The 21,962-nt window shown below is 44.4% G+C and overlaps 1 protein-coding gene across 2 annotated transcripts in view; it reads left to right on the top strand.

Annotated features, from left to right (window-relative positions):
- Positions 1-21,962, top strand: part of LOC143793030 (EF-hand calcium-binding domain-containing protein 6-like) — a 256,139-nt gene that overhangs the window by 208,404 nt on the left and 25,773 nt on the right. For both annotated transcript variants that reach the window (XM_077279600.1, XM_077279601.1), the window contains one exon: positions 1,300-1,424. In XM_077279600.1, the coding sequence (XP_077135715.1) occupies positions 1,300-1,424 (125 nt within the window). The remainder of the gene's footprint in view (positions 1-1,299; positions 1,425-21,962) is intronic.

The raw sequence follows: 21,962 nt of genomic DNA, 5'->3' as shown, positions 1-21,962 counted from the left end.
CACTAGGATCATAACACCCTATCATGATTTTATGTTTATGTATGTTTGTCATTAATAAACATTTGTATACCTTTCAATAATCTTTGGTCTACATACAATCAGTGAAAGTCCATCTGCTAATTAGTATTGATCCATTTTTTTATATATATTTACTTTATAAAGGAAACAAATTACATTATAAATAAATATATGTATTATAAATAATATTGCACAGAAAGGTATTTAAAAGAAGTTAAATGACTATAATAGCTTTCTCTTGGGTAAAATTGAAACACTAGGGGTATGCTCACAAATGGTGAATATGCATTTATTTTACAACAAGGTTTCTGGGTGAAAAATTCATAGCATCAAAGAGGAAGCTTAGAAAAATGTCCTCGATGGGCACTGACCTGTGGTGCGTATTTTAAAGCCACAGTATATATGCAATGCATAGGGTGAAATTCACAGCAAATTCACATTAAAATCCACAATTATATATGTAACAAATGCAAAGTTAACAAATGTGACAAAAAATGCAGATTTTTATTTTAGAAAAGTTGTACAGGTCCTTCTCAAAAAATTAGCATATAGTGTAAAATTTCATTATTTACCATAATGTAATGATTACAATTAAACTTTCATATATTATAGATTCATTATCCACCAACTGAAATTTGTCAGGTCTTTTATTGTTTTAATACTGATGATTTTGGCATACAACTCCTGATAACCCAAAAAACCTGTCTCAATAAATTAGCATATTTCACCCGTCCAATCAAATAAAAGTGTTTTTTAATAACAAACAAAAAAACCATCAAATAATAATGTTCAGTTATGCACTCAATACTTGGTCGGGAATCCTTTGGCAGAAATGACTGCTTCAATGCGGCGTGGCATGGAGGCAATCAGCCTGTGACACTGCTGAGATGTTATGGAGGCCCAGGATGCTTCAATATAGTATAGTTTATTATTATAGTTTAATTGTAATCATTACATTATGGTAAATAATGAAATTTAACACTATATGCTAATTTTTTGAGAAGGACCTGTATATGAGAACATTCAAGCAAGCCATTTTTTGTGTTCAATTATTTTCCAAATCAAGGACAGGACAGAAGCTAGCAAATGCACAGATCTTCCTTTACCTTAAATCAAGAGTAAAATAAGATGGTATATACAATTCACTGAAGTCACAATGCTCCCTATTTTTGCGGCAAGCGTGCTACTATGAATAGTGCCAACATCTGGACACTGTAGCTATAATTTGTGCTAGTCAAAAACTGCAATAATTTTAGATAATTTTCTTTTTGTTTTTAAAAGCTGTTTCAGATTATTAAAAGCCTTATCCATAAGAACTATGCAGGGGTAGAGAAAGAATTTGAAGATCTGGATGAAATGAATTCAAGACGTCTAAGTCCGGAGACTATGTACTTCCTTCTAAAACGGTGTGTGCGTGTCATTTATATAGTTTACTTAGTTTACATCATAGGGGAGACACATGGTTAATACACTTTAGTAATGACTGCCCTGTTTTAAAATGTTAATGGTACACCAGAATGTATATAGTTCAGGCACAGACTTAGGCCTCATTAAGAAGTCTGTTGTTTTTTTTTGTCAAAACGTCATAAAGACGACAAATTCTCAGGTTTCTTGTGATTTCTTGTGGCATAGAAAGGATTATAGTTTCTTGTGGTCTATTGGTTGTGCTACTCATTGGAACCATGCCCTTCCATTATATACCTGTGTCTGGCTTCCCTCCATGCAAGCAATAGAATCTTCATTCTGTTTCTGGCTTCATTGGAGAAGGTGTTCTGGAGAGTCGCTCTAGTCATCTTGTGATTATTGCATGATGTTTGTTGTGAATATCTCTACCCTCCCCTTCTGGCATTCTTTTATGTTGCTTTTCTGCCTCTTTACTGTGTACTCATTTCCGCTTTGTATTTTATCCTGTATGTCGGTTGTTTGGACAGACAGGGTAAACCAATACATCATCAGTCTGTGTTACCCTTTTACTCCTGTTTGTGAGTTTTTTTCAGAGCACCATGGACGACAACCCCTTTAATATTAATTACAGATATGAATTGAAAATGCAATTTTGTTAAAATATATTACAACAGTATAATAGACAAAAAATCTGTTAGAGACCTGTTTTATTTTATATATACATTTATGCATATACAGAATATTTACAGTCATGGCCGTTAGTGTTGGCACCCTTGAAATTGTTCCAGAAAACGAAGCATTTTTTTCCCATAAAATTATTGTAATTACACATGTTTTGTTATACACATATTTATTTCCTTTGTGTGTATTGGAACAACACAAAAAAAAGAAAGAAAGGCAAATTGGACAGGATTTCACACAAAACCCCAAAAATGGGCAGGTCAAAATTGTTGGCCCCTTTCCAAAATTGTGGATAATGAACTTTGTTTCAAGCATGTGATGCTCGTTAAAACTTATTTGTGGGAAGTAATAAGTGTGGACAATATGAAAATCACACCTGAAACCAGATAAAAAGGGGAGAAGTTGTGACTCAATCTTTGCATTGTGTGTCTGCGTGTGCCACACTAAGCATGGGGAACAGAAAGAGGAAAAGAGAACTGTCTGAAGACTTGAGAACCAAAATCATTGAAAAATATTAACAATCTTAAGGTTATAAGCCCATCTCCAGAGATCTTGATGTTCCTTTGGCCACAGTGCACAACATGATAAAGAGGGTTTTTGGGCTCTGAAATTTGCAGTGACCCATGCCCCATCTTGGCATAGGCTGACTTTTGCCAGCCCATCGTGCTGTAAATTGACAGAAGCCTATACGGTCTAGGGACAATGTTGGCTCAGATTCAAGAAGGGAGTGAAATGGTTATTGCATATGCCTGCCGGTCACTGAAGGACTCCGAAAAGAATCCTGATAATTACAGCTTGTTCAAGCTGGAATTGCTGGCACTAATGTTGGCCATGACTGAAAAATTTGCAGATTACCTATCAGCATCAGAAGTACATGTAGAACTGACAACAACCCACTCACCCACCTGTAGAGTGCAATGCTTGGTGCGCTGGAGCAGAAATGGGTTGCGAGGATGTCCAAGTGCTGGCACAAGATCTCCTATCGGTTGAAGTCTGAGAATACGTATACAGACGCATTGTATAGGGTGGTCCAGAAAAACACGAAGAGGGATTCTGACAGAGAGCAGGAAAGTGAGTGATGAAACCTCAGACTTCAAGCGCTTTGTGACAGCTGTAGTAGTAGCCCAAGAGTCAGGAGAGAAGCCACAACCAACTCAAATCTTGGGACTTCCAAGATATGAATGGGTACAACTGCAACAGTCTGATCCTGAAGCAGAACTACGGAAATGGTTCACCCTAAGATAGAAAGTCGACAGAGAGACAAGAACGGCTTTCTCTGCCAGTGCTTTACTGGGGAAATGGGAGAGACTCTACATGAGAAATTACTTGTTGGACCAAAGAATTCAGCTACCTCGGGAGTTCAGTGTCACGTAGCAAGTGGTGTTCCAGAGGGAAGGTGTTAAGTCGGGACAAAGATGCTCATGGAAAAGGCGCCCACTTTGGCACTGAGAAGACCTTCCATTGGTTGCAGTGGCTGTTGTATTGGCCTCAATAACATGAAATGGTCAAAGAGATCTGTCTCAGATGAAAACAATGTGAGCTGACCAAACCCCTAGAACAGAGGGCCCCTATCCAGCAATCCTAATGGTCAATGTTATGGCTGGACCTGATGGTTAGGAGCACCGGGAATGACCTGATAGTCAAAACTGCAAAATAGAGCGAGCTCTGGGAAGTGGAAGCTCTGCTGACCGCAGCCCTAATCTATTATCACACACACTAGAATTAGCCGTGGATCGTACCTGACTCTGCCTAGACGACTCTTCACAGCCTGAGAGGTAACTACCCCTAAAGATAAATATAGCCTCACCTTGCCTCAGAGAAATTCCCCAAAGGAAAAGAGCAGCCCCCACATATATTGACTGTGAGTTAAGAGGAAGGCACAAACATAGGAATGAGACAGGTTTCAGCAAAGGAGGCCCGACTTACTAAATAGACAGAAGATAGATAAAGGGATCTTTGCGGTCAGCACAAAAAACTACAAAAAGCCACGCAGAGTGAGCAAGAAACCCCCCGCGCCGACTCACGGCGCGGTAGGTACCACTCTGCAACCCAGAGCTTCCAGCTAGCGAGACAATATCATGATAGCCAGCAGGACAAAACTTAGCAGGTACTCAGAAATATATTCAGCACACAAATGAACAACAAATGAGCTTAACAGGGACTTAGCTTCTGCTGAAGTAGGCAGGTCATCAGGAGATCCAAGTGAGATCTGAACCAGTACAGATACATTGACAACTGGCATCAGGTAACGATCTGAGCAGAGTTAAATAGAGGAACCAGCCCAGTCTTAAACGATGCAGCTGAGGAAGCCACCTCCAGACCAGCAGCTCCACTTTCAGCCACCAGAGGGAACCCACGGACAGAACTCACAGAAATACCATTCCTGACCACAGGAGGGAGTTCGAGAACAGAGTTCACAACAGTACCCCCCCCTTGAGGAGGGGTCACCAAACCCTCACCAGAACCCCCCGGCTGATTAGGACGAGCCAAATGAAAGGCACGAACCAAATCGGCAGCATGGACATCGGAGGCAAGAACCCAGGAATTATCTTCCTGACCATAGCCCTTCCATTTGACCAGATACTGAAGTTTCCGTCTCGAGATACGAGAATCTAAAATCTTCTCCACCACATACTCCAATTCTCCCTCGACCATCACCGGAGCAGGAGGGTCAACGGAAGGAACCATAGGCGCCACATATCTCTGCAACAACGACCTATGGAACACATTATGGATGGCAAAAGAAGCTGGAAGGTCCAAACGAAATGACACAGGATTGAGGATTTCAGAAATCTTATAAGGCCCAATAAAACGAGGCTTAAACTTAGGAGAAGAAACCTTCATAAGAACATAACGAGATGACAGCCAAACCAGATCCCCAACACGAAGTCGAGGACCAACACGGCGACGGCAGTTAGCGAAACCTTCTCCTGTGACAATGTCAAATTGTCCACTACATGAGTCCAAATTTGCTGCAACCTGTCCACCACAGAATCCACACCAGGACAGTCCGAAGGCTCAACCTGCCCTGAAGAGAAACGAGGATGGAAACCAGAATTACAATAAAAAGGTGAAACCAAAGTAGCCGAACTGGCCCGATTATTAAGGGCGAACTCAGCCAATGGCAAGAAGGTCACCCAATCATCCTGATCAGCAGAAACAAAGCATCTCAGATAGGTCTCCAAAGTCTGATTGGTTCGCTCAGTTTGGCCATTTGTCTGAGGATGGAAAGCAGAAGAAAAAGACAAATCAATGCCCATCTTAGCAGAAAAGGACCGCCAAAACCTCGAAACAAACTGGGAACCTCTGTCCGACACAATGTTCTCCAGAATGCCATGCAAACGAACCACATGCTGGAAAAACAACGGAACCAAATCAGAGGATGAAGGCAACTTAGGCAAGGGTACCAAATAGACCATCTTAGAGAAGCGATCACAAACCACCCAGATGACCGACATCCTTTGAGAGACAGGGAGATCTGAAATAAAATCCATGGAAACATGCATCCAGGGCCTCTTCGGGACCGGCAAGGGCAAAAGTAACCCACTGGCACGAGAACAGCAGGGCTTCGCCCGAGCACAAGTCCCACAGGACTGCACAAAAGCACGCACATCCCGGGACAAGGAAGGCCACCAAAAGGACCTAGCCACCAAATCTCTGGTACCAACAATTCCAGGATGATCAGCCAACACCGAACAATGAACCTCCGGGATAACCCTACTAGTCCATCTATCAAGGACAAACAGTCTCTCTGCAGGACAGCGGTCAGGTCTATCCGCCTGAAACTCCTGCAGAACCCGCCGCAAATCAGGGGAGATGGCAGACAAAATCACCCCCTCTTTGAGAATACCAGCCAGCTCAGAAACTCCCAGAGAATCAGGCACAAAACTCCTTGAAAGGGCATCAGCCTTCACATTCTTAGAACCCGGAAGGTATGAAACCACGAAATCGAAACGGGGGAAAAACAGTGACCATCGAGCCTGTCTAGGGTTCAACCGCTTGGCAGACTCGAGATAAGTCAAATTCTTGTGATCCGTCAAGACCACCACGCGATGCTTGGCGCCCTCAAGCCAATGTCGCCACTCCTCGAATGCCCACTTCATGGCCAACAACTCCCGATTGCCAACATCATAATTACGCTCAGCAGGCGAAAACTTTCTAGAAAAGAAAGCACATGGCTTCATCACAGAGCCATCAGAACTTCTCTGAGACAAAACAGCCCCTGCTCCAATCTCAGAAGCATCAACCTCGACCTGAAAAGGGAGCGAAACATCTGGCTGACACAACACAGGAGCTGAAGAAAAACGACGTTTCAGCTCCTGAAACGCCTCAACGGCCGCAGAGGACCAATTCACCACATCCGCACCTTTCTTGGTCAAATCAGTCAGTGGTTTGACAACACTAGAAAAATTAGCGATAAAGCGACGGTAAAAATTCGCAAAGCCCAGTAATTTCTGAAGGCTCTTTACAGATGTAGGCTGAGTCCAATCATAAATGGCCTGGACTTTAACTGGATCCATCTCGATAGTAGAAGGGGAAAAAATGAAGCCCAAAAAGGAAACCTTCTGAACTCCGAAGAGACACTTAGACCCCTTCACAAACAAGGAATTAGCACGAAGGACTTGGAACACCATTCTGACCTGCTTCACATGAGACTCCCAATCATCCGAAAAGACCAAAATATCATCCAAATATACTATCATGAATCTATCCAGATACTTTCGGAAGATGTCATGCATAAAGGACTGGAATACAGATGGCGCATTAGAAAGCCCGAATGGCATCACCAGATACTCAAAATGGCCCTCGGGCGTATTAAATGCGGTTTTCCATTCATCGCCCCGCTTAATACGCACAAGATTATACGCTCCTCGAAGATCTATCTTGGTAAACCAACTAGCCCCCTTAATCCGAGCAAACAAATCAGACAATAGAGGCAAAGGGTACTGAAATTTGACCGTGATTTTATTAAGAAGGCGGTAATCTATACAAGGTCTCAGAGAACCATCCTTCTTGGCCACAAAAAAGAACCCTGCTCCCAACGGTGACGACGACGGGCGAATATGCCCTTTCTCCAAGGACTCCTTTATATAGCTCCGCATAGCGGCGTGTTCTGGCACAGATAAATTGAAAAGTCGGCCTTTAGGAAACTTACTACCAGGAATCAAATTAATAGCACAATCACAATCCCTATGAGGAGGCAGGGCACTGGGCTTGGGCTCATCAAATACATCCTGGTAATCCGACAAAAACTCAGGTACTTCAGAAGGAGTGGAAGAAGAAATTGACAACGCTGGAACATCACCATGGGCCCCTTGACAACCCCAACTGGACACAGACATAGATTTCCAATCTAATACTGGATTATGGACCTGTAGCCATGGCAAACCCAACACGACCACATTCCCGATGTGCAGGAGCCATGCACATGGTCAACTGGGTCCAGTACTGAGGCTTATTCTTGGCCAAAGGCGTAGCATCAATTCCCCTTAATGGAATAGGATGCTGCAAGGGCTCCAAGAAAAAACCACAGCGCCTGGCATACTCTAAGTCCATCAAATTCAGGGCTGCGCCTGAATCCACAAACGCCATAACAGAGTAGGATGACAAAGAGCAAATCAAAGTAACGGACAAAAGAAATTTAGGCTGTATAGTACCAATGGTGACAGACCTAGCGGACCGCTTAGTGCGCTTAGGACAATCAGAGATAGCATGAGTGGAGTCACCACAGTAAAAACACAGCCCATTCTGACGTCTGTGCTCTTGCCGTTCAGTTCTGGTCAAAGTCCTATCACATTGCATAGACTCAGGCCTCTGCTCAGAGGACACCGCCATATGGTGCACAACTTTCCGCTCCCGCAAACGCCGATCGATCTGAATAGCCAAGGACATTGATTCATTCAGACCAGCAGGCGTGGGGAACCCCACCATAACATCCTTAAGGCCCTCAGAAAGACCCTTTCTGAAAATCGCTGCCAGAGCACACTCATTCCATTGAGTAAGCACAGACCACTTTCTAAACTTCTGAAAATACATTTCAGCATCATCCTGACCCTGACATAGAGCCAGCAAGATTTTCTCTGCCTGATCCACAGAATTTGGTTCGTCATAGAGCAATCCAAGCGCCAGAAAAAAACGCATCTACATTAAGCAATGCAGGATCTCCTGGCGCAAGGGAGAATGCCCAGTCTTGAGGGTCACCACGCAACAAGGAAATAATGATTTTTACTGGCTGACTAGGGTCACCAGAGGAGCGAGGTTTCAGGGCAAGAAACAGTTTACAATTATTCTTGAAATTCAGAAACTTTGATCTATCCCCAGAAAACAAATCAGGAATTGGGATTCTAGGCTCTAACATAGGATTCTGAACTATATAATCCTGAATGCCTTGTACCCTTGCAGTGAGATTATCCACACAAGAGGACAGACCTTGAATGTCCATATCTACACCTGAGTCCTGAACCACCCAGAGGTTTAGGGAAAAAAAAGACTAAACACACTGCAGAGAAAAAAAAATGGTCTCAGAACTTCTCTTATCCCTTCATTGAGATGCATTAACACTTTTTGGCCAGTTGTACTGTTATGGCTGGACCTGATGGTTAGGAGCACCGGGAATGACCTGATAGTCAAAACTGCAAAATAGAGCGAGCTCTGGGAAGTGGGAGCTCTGCTGACCGCAGCCCTAATCTATTATCACACACACTAGAATTAGCCGTGGATCGTACCTGACTCTGCCTAGACGACTCTTCACAGCCTGAGAGGTAACTACCCCTAAAGAGAAATATAGCCTCACCTTGCCTCAGAGAAATTCCCCAAAGGAAAAGAGCAGCCCCCCACATATATTGACTGTGAGTTAAGAGGAAGGCACAAACATAGGAATGAGACAGGTTTCAGCAAAGGAGGCCCGACTTACTAAATAGACAGAAGATAGATAAAGGGATCTTTGCGGTCAGCACAAAAAACTACAAAAAGCCACGCAGAGTGAGCAAGAAACCCCCCGCGCCGACTCACGGCACGGTAGGTACCACTCTGCAACCCAGAGCTTCCAGCTAGCGAGACAATATCATGATAGCCAGCAGGACAAAACTTAGCAGGTACTCAGAAATATATTCAGCACACAAATGAACAACAAATGAGCTTAACAGGGACTTAGCTTCTGCTGAAGTAGGCAGGTCATCAGGAGATCCAAGTGAGATCATACCAGTACAGATACATTGACAACTGGCATCAGGTAACGATCTGAGCAGAGTTAAATAGAGGAACCAGCCCAGTCTTAAACGATGCAGCTGAGGAAGCCACCTCCAGACCAGCAGCTCCACTTTCAGCCACCAGAGGGAACCCACCGACAGAACTCACAGAAATACCATTCCTGACCACAGGAGGGAGTTCGAGAACAGAGTTCACAACAGGTCAACTACCTTATAATTGGGACATCCCATAATGGCTACAAATATTGTCTGGAGATCTCCAACCAATACACCAAGTTCGCAGTGGTAAACCTCACCAGGTATCAGACATGGGATTTCATTCATGTTCCACTCCTTGATCACGCTAGCTGTCAAAAAAATTTTCCAATATGATATCAGTATTTTCTCCCTTTCAGTTTCATTCCATTTCTTTTTTGTGTTTCCATGTGCAAATGAGAATAAGGATTATCCCTCAACACTATGGCATCCCTTCAAAAATTTGTAGTCAGCTATTAAGTCTCCACTTAGCCTTCTTTTCTGCAAGATAAACATTCCTGATCCTCTTAGGACATAGCTAGCTCCCCATCCTAGTAGCTCTTCTCTAAAAGTAATGCAGTTTTTCAATGTCTTTTTAAAATGTGGTGCCCAGAACTGGACACAGTATTCCCGATGAGGTCTGACCAAGGAGGAGTAGAGGGGGAAAATTCCTTCACTTGATCTATGTTTCTCATAATAAATCCCAGAACTGTGTTTGCTTTTTATTTGCTGCTGCATCACACTGTTGACTCATGTGCAGTCTGTGATCTATTAATATACCCAACTCTTTTTCACATGTGCTGTTGCTTAGCTCTATTCCTTCCATTCTGTAGATGTAGTTTTTGGTTTTTTTGCACAGATGTAGAATCTTGCATTTTTCCCTGTTACATACCATTCTATTAGTTGCTGCTCATTGTTCAAGCATATCTAGATTAGGGATGAGCGAACCAGATTGATTGGATTGATTGAGGTTCGTAACGGACTTCTAGCGTCCGGTACTAGACCCCGAACATGGACTACTTACTGTATGTCCTGCTTCCTGTCTAATAAAGCTTGTTGAAAGGCTGCATCACAGCTAATCAACAAGCTTTAACATTAGAAGTCCCAGAGAGGGGTCATTTAACATTTCTACCTTTGGAACCCAGAGAGCTCAAAATTTCTGGGACTTCTAGTGTTAAGGCTGTGGAGACCTCCGGCTCCATCACAGCCATGTCAAGTAATGGCATGGCTGTGATTGACCAGCGCAACATCTAACCCGGCCTGACAGTAAAAAAACCTAAATAATAATAAAAAATAAAAACAAATGGTGTGCAATCCCCTTCATTTTTAAAACCAGCTGAGGGAAAAGGGACAGCTGTGAGCTGGTATTTTTAGGCTGGGAAGGGCCAAGAACCATGCAGCTTTCCAGTTTATTAGTATCAGCCCACAGCTCCATGCATGCTCTGTCCCTCCGCTGTGTCGTTGCAAACCGGATGTATCGCCATGGTGATGGGGAGTGATGACGCACGTCCTCCTTCCCATCATTCACGGTGCACGCCGGCTTGTTCCGTCACAGGGAGGGGCATCACGCTGGATTGCGTGCCAATTCGCTAATGGCTCACACTCCTCCACATAAATATTCCCTGCCTTATTAACTTAACCACGCCTCCTGATGATGCCATGGGCGGTGAAACGCATGTCGAGGCTCCAGTGTGTCTCACGTTCTCTTTCCACACATGGTCTACATTATGTCCCAAGGTAAAACTGCCTCCTATGTTTCCCTTGTATAAGCATTTTATGTTGGGATTATTATAATTAGTATTTCAAGATGTGGTCATTGATTAGGCCCACTTGCCCTGAACTGGGGCCAGTTTTGGGTTAACCACTGGTAGCTGGTGTTATTTGTCACCATATATTCCTTGTGTGCGTTTACTTTTTCATGTGACCCTGTGTGGGCATTTGAAGTGAGACATTTGTGTTTCCTTCCGGTGCCTTATTATTCTTACTCATATATTTTGCAAACACCGGTCATTTTAGCTGCTTTATTGTGTTCTACCTCACCTTATTAACTGTTTTTTGTCCTTTTGTTATTTTATGCAATCAAATTTATATTATTTGCTTTCATCCCCCTATCTTATTGGATCTTGGGCTAAATATTTTTATATTTATTTATTAGTCCTATTTATTATAGATCCATATTTTTTGGTGTTGATTGTCTTGGCTTTAGGGGATGTTCCATCTGGCCATGTGGACAATTCTTTACGTTTATACACAGCTGTTTGATTTGCCTTAGCTGGTTATTAAAAGCCGAGGGGATTCTAAAAAAATGTTCCCTTTAATAACTCATGCAATGATGCCATAGTTTTGGTGAAGTTCTTGATGAACCTCCGATAGTACCCGAACAGTTCCAGAAATGCTCTAAGCTTCCTCAGTTTTGTGGATGTATGCTATTTTTGAACAGCAGCTACTTTCTCCATGGTAGGACTGGACATACCCCTATGTTGGAGACTGTGTATCCCAGATACTCGATATCCCTCTGAAACAAGTTGCACTTTCAGGGCTTTATCTTTAGTCCATGCCTCTGAACCCGTTCCAACACCTGTTCCAACCTGAGGAGATGCTTCTTGAAGTTGGAAGAGTAGATGATGATGTCATCCAGGTAAATAAGGGTCCTCAAGACACGTTTCCATAAGGAGCTGAAATGTGCCTGTTGCATTAGTTAGCCCGAATGGCATCCATTTGAACTTGAATAACCTCATGGGAAGGATGAAGGCGGTCTTCGATCAATCCTTCGCAACTATGAGGACCTGCCAATAACCATTGGCCAGATTGAGTGACAAGAAGTATTTGGCTTTCTGAGGTGTACAGGAATTCTATGAGTCTCATATGGTGCAGGCATTCAATCGCCAGCAGTCTACACAGAACCTTAATGTCCTAACTTTCTTCCAAATCAGTACAATAGGTGCAGTCCAAAGACTTTGACTCTCATGTATCATCCCATTTCACAACTCTTTCACTTCCTGATACACTTGAGGTGGAATTTGACGATACCTTTCTCGGCTAAGGGCTGCTGTCTCTAGGGATCTTGTGCTGAATGGCTTTAGTGCACTCAAAGTCGTCGCTGTGTTGAGCAAACACCCCTTGATATTATCGCAGTAGGTATTCTACCTTCCCCACTTGCCCAGGGGTGAATTGCATCAGGTTTGCTTCCATTTGTTCCAAGATACTTCAGCCGATTCTGACTTCACCCTAATTTTCCTTTGCATTGAGAGGCAGCGACATAGTCCATAGGTCCCTTTTCAAGGGAGTCAGTTCTATTGTGTCAGATCTTGCGAGATCATCCAGTATCACGTACACTCGAGCCACTTCCTTCCGAGGGGTTAACTGTAAACTTTCTCCACTTAGATTGATACAACGCACTAATACACATCCTTGATGCACAGTAGCTAGGGTGTGGGCGACCAGAAATTCTGGAATTGCTTCTTCTCCCTCTGTGGGTTCAATTTGTACTTCCACTCTTTTCTAATGACATGTGGGCCTGAACTGGCAAGGTGAGTATAGTCTGTCCTGCTGGCAAGGTCACTGTAGGTTCCGAGGGCACATCCACATTTCTGACGTTCTGTTAGGTGGTCGTAACCTGTGAATTTGGCTGACCTGCACCAGTTGTTGGAACACTCTGTTACTCGCATGATATCAGGTTGCACGGGCCCAGCTATTTTTGTCAGGTAGGAATTGTCCCACTTCTTTCAAGATATTCATCCCAATGGTCAGGATGGGTCCTCCCTCACAGGAGCCTTTTACTAGTATGATTTCTTTCTTTCCCTGATACCATATTTTTCGGACTATAAGACACACTCTTTCCTCCAAGATTCTGGAGGAAGGTGGGGGGTGCATCATATAGCCCAGATGTACCTTATAGTGTGGTTGTGGCTGTGGAGGGGATGAGTGGGGGAGTGGCAGCGACGGAGCAGCGGGGGACAGGAGGCATGAGCTGGCTGCTGCACATGTGCCCGCTGTTAAAGAAAATGAAACTTCACTGCTTTCCATGACCATAGTGTCATGAATCCCCAATGGCTAGGGATAGCACAGGACAAGCAAAGTATAACAAATATCGGACGAGCTCTAGGGTGATGGAACCTGGGCTGACCGCTGCCCTACGCCTGACAAACGCAACTAGAGATAGCCAGGGAGCGTTCCTACGTTGGTTCTAGACGCCACGCACCAGCCTAAGAGCTAACTAGTACTGCAGAGAAAACAAGACCTCACTTGCCTCCAGAGGAATTAACCCCAAAGGTATAGTTGCCCCCCACATATATTGACGGTGAAATGAGAGGAAGGCACACACATAGAGATGATGTATATAGCTTTAGCAAATAGAGGCCCGCTGAAAACTAGAAAGCAGAATGATACAAAAGGGGACTGAGCGGTCAGCAAAAAACCCTAATCAAAAAAACCATCCTGAGATTACAAGAACCCATGTGCCAACTCATGGCACATGGGGAGAACCTCAGTCCACTAGAGCAACCAGCTAGCATAGAGACATTCTAAGCAAGCTGGACCAAAAACCAAACAACTGAAAATCAGCACTTAGCTTATCCTGAAAGATCTGGGAGCAGGTAGGCAGGAACCAAACAGAGCACATCTGAACACATTGATAGCCGGCAAGGGAAATGACAGAAAGGCCAGGTAAAATAGGAAACACCCAGCCTCTGATGGACAGGTGGAAACCAAAGGCCGCAACCCACCAAAGTCACCCAGTACCAGCAGTAACCACCAGAGGGAGCCCACCAACAGAATCCACAACAGTACCCCCTCCTTGAGGAGGGGTCACCGAACCCTCACGAGAACCCCCAGGGCGATCAGGGTGAGCTCTATGGAAGGCGCGGACTAAATCAGTCGCGTGAACATCGGAGGCGACCACCCAGGAATTATCCTCCTGACCATAACCCTTCCACTTAACCAAATACTGGAGTTTGCGTCTGGAAACACGAGAATCCAAGATCTTTTCAACAACATACTCCAATTCTCCCTCCACCAGCACCGGAGCAGGAGGCTCGACCGAAGGAACAACGGGCACCTCATACCTCCGCAACAACGACCGATGGAACACATTATGAATAGCAAACGATGCTGGGAGATCCAAACGAAAAGATACAGGGTTAAGAATCTCCGAGATCCTATAAGGACCGATGAACCGAGGCTTGAACTTAGGAGAAGAGACCTTCATAGGGACAAAACGAGAAGACAACCACACCAAGTCCCCAACAAGAAGTCGGGGACCCACGCGGCGACGGCGATTAGCAAACTGCTGAGTCTTCTCCTGAGATAACTTCAAATTGTCCACCACCTGATTCCAAATCTGATGTAGCCTGTCCACCACCACGTCCACTCCAGGACAATCCGAAGTTTCCCCTGACCAGAGGAAAAACGAGGATGAAACCCCGAATTACAAAAAAAAGGAGAGACCAACGTGGCAGAACTAGCCCGATTATTAAGAGCAAATTCGGCCAGTGGCAAAAAAGCAACCCAGTCATCCTGATCAGCAGAAACAAAACACCTCAAATAAGTTTCCAAGGTCTGATTAGTTCGCTCCGTCTGGCCATTCGTCTGAGGATGGAATGCAGACGAGAAAGACAAATCAATGCCCATCTTGGCACAAAACGTCCGCCAAAATCTAGACACAAACTGGGATCCCCTGTCAGAAACGATATTCTCCGGAATCCCATGCAAACGAACCACGTTCTGAAAAAACAAAGGAACCAACTCAGAGGAGGAGGGTAACTTAGGCAAGGGCACCAAATGAACCATCTTAGAAAAGCGGTCACACACAACCCAGATAACGGACATTTTCTGTGAAACAGGGAGATCAGAAATAAAATCCATGGAAATGTGCGTCCAAGGCCTCTTCGGGATGGGCAAAGATAACAACAACCCACTAGCCCGTGAACAGCAAGGCTTAGCTCGAGCACACACTTCACAAGACTGCACAAAGGTACGCACATCCCTAGACAAGGAAGGCCACCAAAAAGACCTGGCCACCAAATCTCTTGTACCAAATATTCCAGGATGACCAGCCAACACAGAAGAATGGACCTCGGAAATGACTCTACTGGTCCAATCATCCGGAACAAACAGTCTTTCTGGAGGACATCGATCCGGTTTATCCACCTGAAACTCCTGCAATGCGCGTCGCAAGTCTGGGGATACGGCGGACAATATTACCCCATCCCTAAGGATACCAGCAGGCCCAGTGTCTCCGGGAGAATCAGGCACAAAACTCCTGGAAAGAGCATCTGCCTTCACATTCTTTGAACCTGGCAGGTATGAAACCACGAAATTGAAACGAGAAAAAAATAATGACCAACGAGCCTGTCTAGGATTCAAACGCCTGGCAGACTCAAGGTAAATGAGATTCTTGTGATCAGTCAAGACCACCACGCGATGTTTAGCACCCTCAAGCCAATGACGCCACTCCTCAAATGCCCACTTCATGGCCAAAAGCTCCCGATTACCCACATCATAATTGCGCTCGGCGGGCGAGAATTTTCTAGAGAAGAATGCACATGGCTTCGTCACCGAGCCATTAGAACTTCTCTGTGACAAAACCGCCCCCGCTCCAATCTCGGAAGCATCAACCTCCACCCGAAAAGGAAGTGAAACATCCGGCTGACACAACACAGGAGCAGAAGAAAACCGGCGCCTAAGTTCCCGAAAGGCCTCCACGGCCGCAGGAGACCAATCAGCAACATCAGCACCCTTTTTAGTCAAATCAGTCAAAGGTTTAACAACACTGGAAAAATTAGCAATGAACCGACGATAAAAATTAGCAAACCCCAAGAACTTCTGAAGGCTCTTAACAGATGTAGGTTGTGTCCAGTCACAAATAGCCTGAACCTTAACGGGATCCATCTCAATAGTAGAAGGAGAAAAAATGTACCCCAAAAAAGAAATCTTCTGGACTCCGAAGAGACACTTTGAGCCCTTCACAAACAGAGAATTGGCCCGCAAAACCTGAAACACCTTCCTGACCTGTAGAACATGAGACTCCCAGTCATCAGAAAACACCAAAATATCATCCAAATACACAATCATAAACTTATCCAGATATTCACGGAAAACATTGTGCATAAAGGACTGAAAGACTGATGGAGCATTGGAGAGTCCAAAAGGCATTACCAAATACTCAAAATGGCCCTCAGGCGTATTAAATGCGGTTTTCCACTCATCACCCTGTTTTATCCGCACCAGATTATACGCACCACGAAGATCTATTTTAGTGAACCACCTAGCCCCCTTAATGCGAGCAAACAAATCAGTAAATAATGGCAATGGATACTGGTATTTGACTGTAATCTTATTCAGAAGGCGATAATCTATACAAGGCCTCAGGGAACCATCTTTTTTAGCCACGAAAAAAAAACCTGCTCCCAGAGGGGACGAAGATGGACGAATATGTCCCTTTTCCAAGGACTCCTTAATATAATTCCGCATAGCAGTATGCTCTGGCAGTGACAGATTAAATAAACGACCCTTAGGGAACTTACTGCCAGGAATCAATTCTATAGCACAGTCACACTCTCTATGAGGAGGGAGCGAATTGAGCTTAGGCTCCTCAAAAACATCCTTATAATCTGACAAAAACGCAGGGATCTCCGAAGGAGTCGATGAAGCGATAGAAATCGGAGGTGCATCATCATGAACCCCCTGACATCCCCAGCTTAGCACAGACATTGTTTTCCAGTCCAGGACAGGATTATGAGTTTGTAACCATGGCAGACCAAGCACTAATACATCATGTAAATTATACAGTACAAGGAAGCGAATCACCTCCTGATGAACGGGAGTCATGCGCATGGTCACTTGTGTCCAATACTGCGGTTTATTCATAGCCAATGGTGTAGAATCAATTCCTTTCAGAGGAATAGGAACTTCCAGAGGCTCTAGACTAAAACCGCAGCGTCTAGCAAATGACCAATCCATAAGACTCAGGGCAGCGCCTGAATCCACATAGGCATCGACGGAAATGGAAGACAGTGAAAAAATCAGAGTCACAGACAAAATGAACTTAGACTGCAGAGTATCAATGGCAAAAGATTTATCAACCCTTTTTGTGCGTTTAGAGCATGCTGATATAACATGAGCTGAATCACCACAATAAAAACACAAACCATTTTTCCACCTATAATTTTGCCGTTCACTTCTGGACTGAATTCTATCACATTGCATAGTCTCAGGTGCCTGTTCAGAAGACACCGCCAACTGGTGCACGGGTTTGCGCTCCCGTAAACGCCGATCAATCTGAATGGCCATAGCCATAGACTCATTCAGACCTGTAGGCGCAGGGAACCCCACCATAACATCCTTAATGGCCTCAGAAAGACCATTTCTGAAGTTTGCAGCCAGGGCGCACTCATTCCACTGAGTAAGCACCGACCATTTCCGAAATTTCTGACAATATATTTCCGCTTCATCATGCCCCTGAGAGAGGGCTAATAAAGCCTTTTCAGCCTGAATCTCTAGGTTAGGTTCCTCATAGAGCAATCCCAATGCCAGAAAAAACGCATCCACACTGAGCAACGCAGGATCCCCTGGTGCCAATGCAAATGCCCAATTCTGAGGGTCGCCCCGTAGGAACGATATAACAATCTTGACCTGTTGAGCAGGGTCTCCAGAGGAGCGAGATTTCAAAGAGAGAAACAATTTACAATTGTTCCTGAAATTCAGGAAGGTAGATCTATCTCCAGAAAAAAACTCTGGAATAGGAATTCTAGGTTCAGACATGGGAGTGTGAACAACGAAATCCTGTATGTTTTGAACCTTTGCCGCGAGATTACTCAGGCTGGAAGCCAAACTATGGACATCCATGATAAACAGCTAAGATCAGAGCCATTCAAGGGTTAAGAGGAGGTAAGAAGCAGCTAGACAGCAATTAAGGGCTAGGCAGCAAAACTCTGAAGGGAAAAAAAAAATAATTTTCCTTGAACACTTCTTTTCCTCCTGCTTCAGCCCAAACAATTAACACTTTGTGGGCCAGCTATACTGTCATGAATCCCCAATGGCTAGGGATAGCACAGGACAAGCAAAGTATAACAAATATCGGACGAGCTCTAGGGTGATGGAACCTGGGCTGACCGCTGCCCTACGCCTGACAAACGCAACTAGAGATAGCCAGGGAGCGTTCCTACGTTGGTTCTAGACGCCACGCACCAGCCTAAGAGCTAACTAGTACTGCAGAGAAAACAAGACCTCACTTGCCTCCAGAGGAATTAACCCCAAAGGTATAGTTGCCCCCCACATATATTGACGGTGAAATGAGAGGAAGGCACACACATAGAGATGATGTATATAGCTTTAGCAAATAGAGGCCCGCTGAAAACTAGAAAGCAGAATGATACAAAAGGGGACTGAGCGGTCAGCAAAAAACCCTAATCAAAAAAACCATCCTGAGATTACAAGAACCCATGTGCCAACTCATGGCACATGGGGAGAACCTCAGTCCACTAGAGCAACCAGCTAGCATAGAGACATTCTAAGCAAGCTGGACCAAAAACCAAACAACTGAAAATCAGCACTTAGCTTATCCTGAAAGATCTGGGAGCAGGTAGGCAGGAACCAAACAGAGCACATCTGAACACATTGATAGCCGGCAAGGGAAATGACAGAAAGGCCAGGTAAAATAGGAAACACCCAGCCTCTGATGGACAGGTGGAAACCAAAGGCCGCAACCCACCAAAGTCACCCAGTACCAGCAGTAACCACCAGAGGGAGCCCACCAACAGAATCCACAACACATAGTCCCTCCCACCTCTATGAGCTGAAGCCGGCGCCGAGAGTTGGGAGGGGCTTTGGTAGTGGAGAGCTGTGAATATTCATTCTCTTTAATAGAAGGCACACTGTTAGCCGCAGCTGCCGGCTTCCTGCAGCAGCTGGGCAATCACGTGTCATGCCTCTCCATATAGGATTAATAGAGCCATGTCCGCCTGTAAGGCAGATGTTATGGGATGCATATGTAACATACTCCTCGGATTTTCCACCCTGTGCCATAGTAACAGATTGCTTTGCGTAAAATTTGGGCGGTTGCTAAGCATAGCCCCCAGGAGAATACTGCCCCTGGTTGACTCGGGTACTGACTAGTCCACCATTTCTGTGCTGGAATGTTGCATCCTACTGACTACACCAAATGTATACAGGTTACTATGAGGCAGCACACAGACAAGGACAAGGTGAAAGCAACCAACTAAACTATTGTCAGTATTCCGGGTTTTCTAAGTCACCTTGTGAATGATTTTGCCCTTTGTTAAGATGGAGTTTGCTGTTTTTGTCTGCCCTACTTCCTGTTTGTTTGTTTAAAACCCGGGTCAGGTGTCAGCCTCTTTGAATGGAGTATTCTGATTCTGTTCTCCTTCAGCTCAGCTGCTGGTTCTGAGTGTGTCTCTACCTCTGGCTCTGGACATTTCCTGCATATGTAAGCTACACTCTCTATGTTATCATTAGTCTGCTGACTAGGAACTTAACCCTCGGTTCACTCCTTCTGGTAAGAACTGTGTTTTTGGAACTTTGTTTCGGGACTGTGTGTTGCTATTTAATCCTTCATTTACTCCCCCCGGTGAGAGCTGTTGGAAACAACACCAGTATAATACTTTAAGGTGAACCTGTTTCTGAACTTACCCGTGTTTATGCCATATCTGGGATCAACTTGTGAACTAGTTTCTGGACTTACCCGTGTTCAATCACACCTGGGATGAACTTGTGGACTTGTTCTGGAATTCCCTGTGTTTACTTCATACATGGATTTGACTCTTTCTGTGCCAACAGTGTTTGGATCTGCACCACGTCACCTATCACACTCACCTTGCTGAGGACTCTGCCTTAAGAACTCCGCCAATTTGCTGTATATAGTTCAAGGACTCGTTTCATTTCAGGACACTGTGGGTTATCAGTATATTGTTTTGGGTGTTATTGCTGTTGTACAAATACACTATTTGCACTAAAGAAACCCATCTCTGTCTGTTCATTGCCCCATGCTATCAGAATCTTTGAGTTCCTACAATAGTATTACAACTATTTATTTTCTTAGCACAGAAATTAAAGGGTTAATTATGCAATGAGTCAACTATTCAAGTACTGGATATTAAGTAATACAATATTAGTAAAATACACACACTTTAACAGTTGCAGTACAGATTCTCTATCCTATCTATTTCCCAATAGGAACAATGCCCTAATTTCCCTTGTGTGATATCTCCCAAGGGTGGGACTCACAACTATAAGGCCACACAAAAATGTCTGAAGGAACGTTTCCACTTAGTGCCTATAACCTAGCGGAGGTCACTGGTATTTCCCGCTAGGCTGCAAGTCCTCCGGACAAAATCAAGTAATGCTCTAAGGGTGGCCCTCACACTGGCCAGTCCCTGTCCAGTCTACTGCACAGCCCCGGACCAAACCCCGTACTGTATATCAGCATCAGAAGTAATGGACTGTTCACTTGTGCCTGTGGATCACCACAGCGGACATCCACTTTTGCATGGCGGCCTGCACAGTCTTCGGTACTTGCCCTGCGACAGTCGACTTCGGGCCGTGATGGGCAGGGCCTCTGATCTTGACCAGCATAGTCTGGATCACAGGCCTTGATTGGCATCATTTGGACCTAACTCATTGGCTCATGACGTCCCACCTGTCTTGTTCTCCAAGTGTGTCCCTGTGATTCGGATACGGCATCCCTCTGCACAGACGTCCAGCAGGTTTCACTTGTTGGCACCAAGTGAAATCCCAACTTGTCACTTTGGCTTTTTATATCTGGTAACTGTGCCACAGGTGTCACCTGACCTGGTGCTCTCTTTTGATCTGTCCTTCCTGAAACACATCTTCCATCCTTCAGTTCTGCTGGGTTCCATTTGGACAGTAGGTGTCGATCTTTGGTCACAAATACTACAATGGTGAGGAACCTCATTCTCCTTGACTCACCCCCTTACAAGAGACTTTGTTAGATGGAGAGTGATGCTCAACTTGTCTCTTCAGACTTCCCCGTAGGTTTTTGATTGGGTTCAGATCAGCAGACATACTTGGCCTCTGAATTACTTTCACCCTGTTATTCTCTTCTGAAATGCAACAGTGGCTGCAAATGTGTGTTTTGGATCATTGTCATGTTGGAAAACAACATCATCTCTTTCAATATAGAGCAGCACATCTGTGAAGTTATGATACCATCAACACCAACACCATGAGCACTCATTCAGAGCATTGCTATCACCATGTTTCACTGTAGGCACCATGCATTTTTCTTTGTACTCCTCACCTTTGTAACTCTATAGAGTTTTGAAGTCATCAGTTCCAAAACATTTATCTTGGTTTCATCACCCCAGAGTATAGAGTCCCAGTAGTCTACATATTTTTCAGCATGGGCCCTGACGAATTGTAGGGTGCTTTTTGTGCTTGGTTTTAAGAGATGATTCCTTCATGGACGACACCCATGTATGTCATTGCTCTGCAGTGTGCAATGTATCGTTTCATAGCAATCAATCAACTCTGTTTGGGTTTCTACTTCTTTAACTACGGTAGTTCAAGTGAACCTGCATGTTGATTTTCTTTAACCTTTCATCAGAAGATGCTTCTGTTTAGGTGTTAATGTTCAAGGTTGGCCTGAATGTCTCTTTGAGA

The sequence above is a fragment of the Ranitomeya variabilis genome, chromosome 1 (assembly GCF_051348905.1).
Source record: "Ranitomeya variabilis isolate aRanVar5 chromosome 1, aRanVar5.hap1, whole genome shotgun sequence".
Lineage (NCBI taxonomy): Eukaryota > Metazoa > Chordata > Amphibia > Anura > Dendrobatidae > Ranitomeya > Ranitomeya variabilis.
The sequence above is the reverse complement of the archived record's forward strand: the minus strand, read 5'-3'. Positions and strand labels throughout refer to the sequence as shown.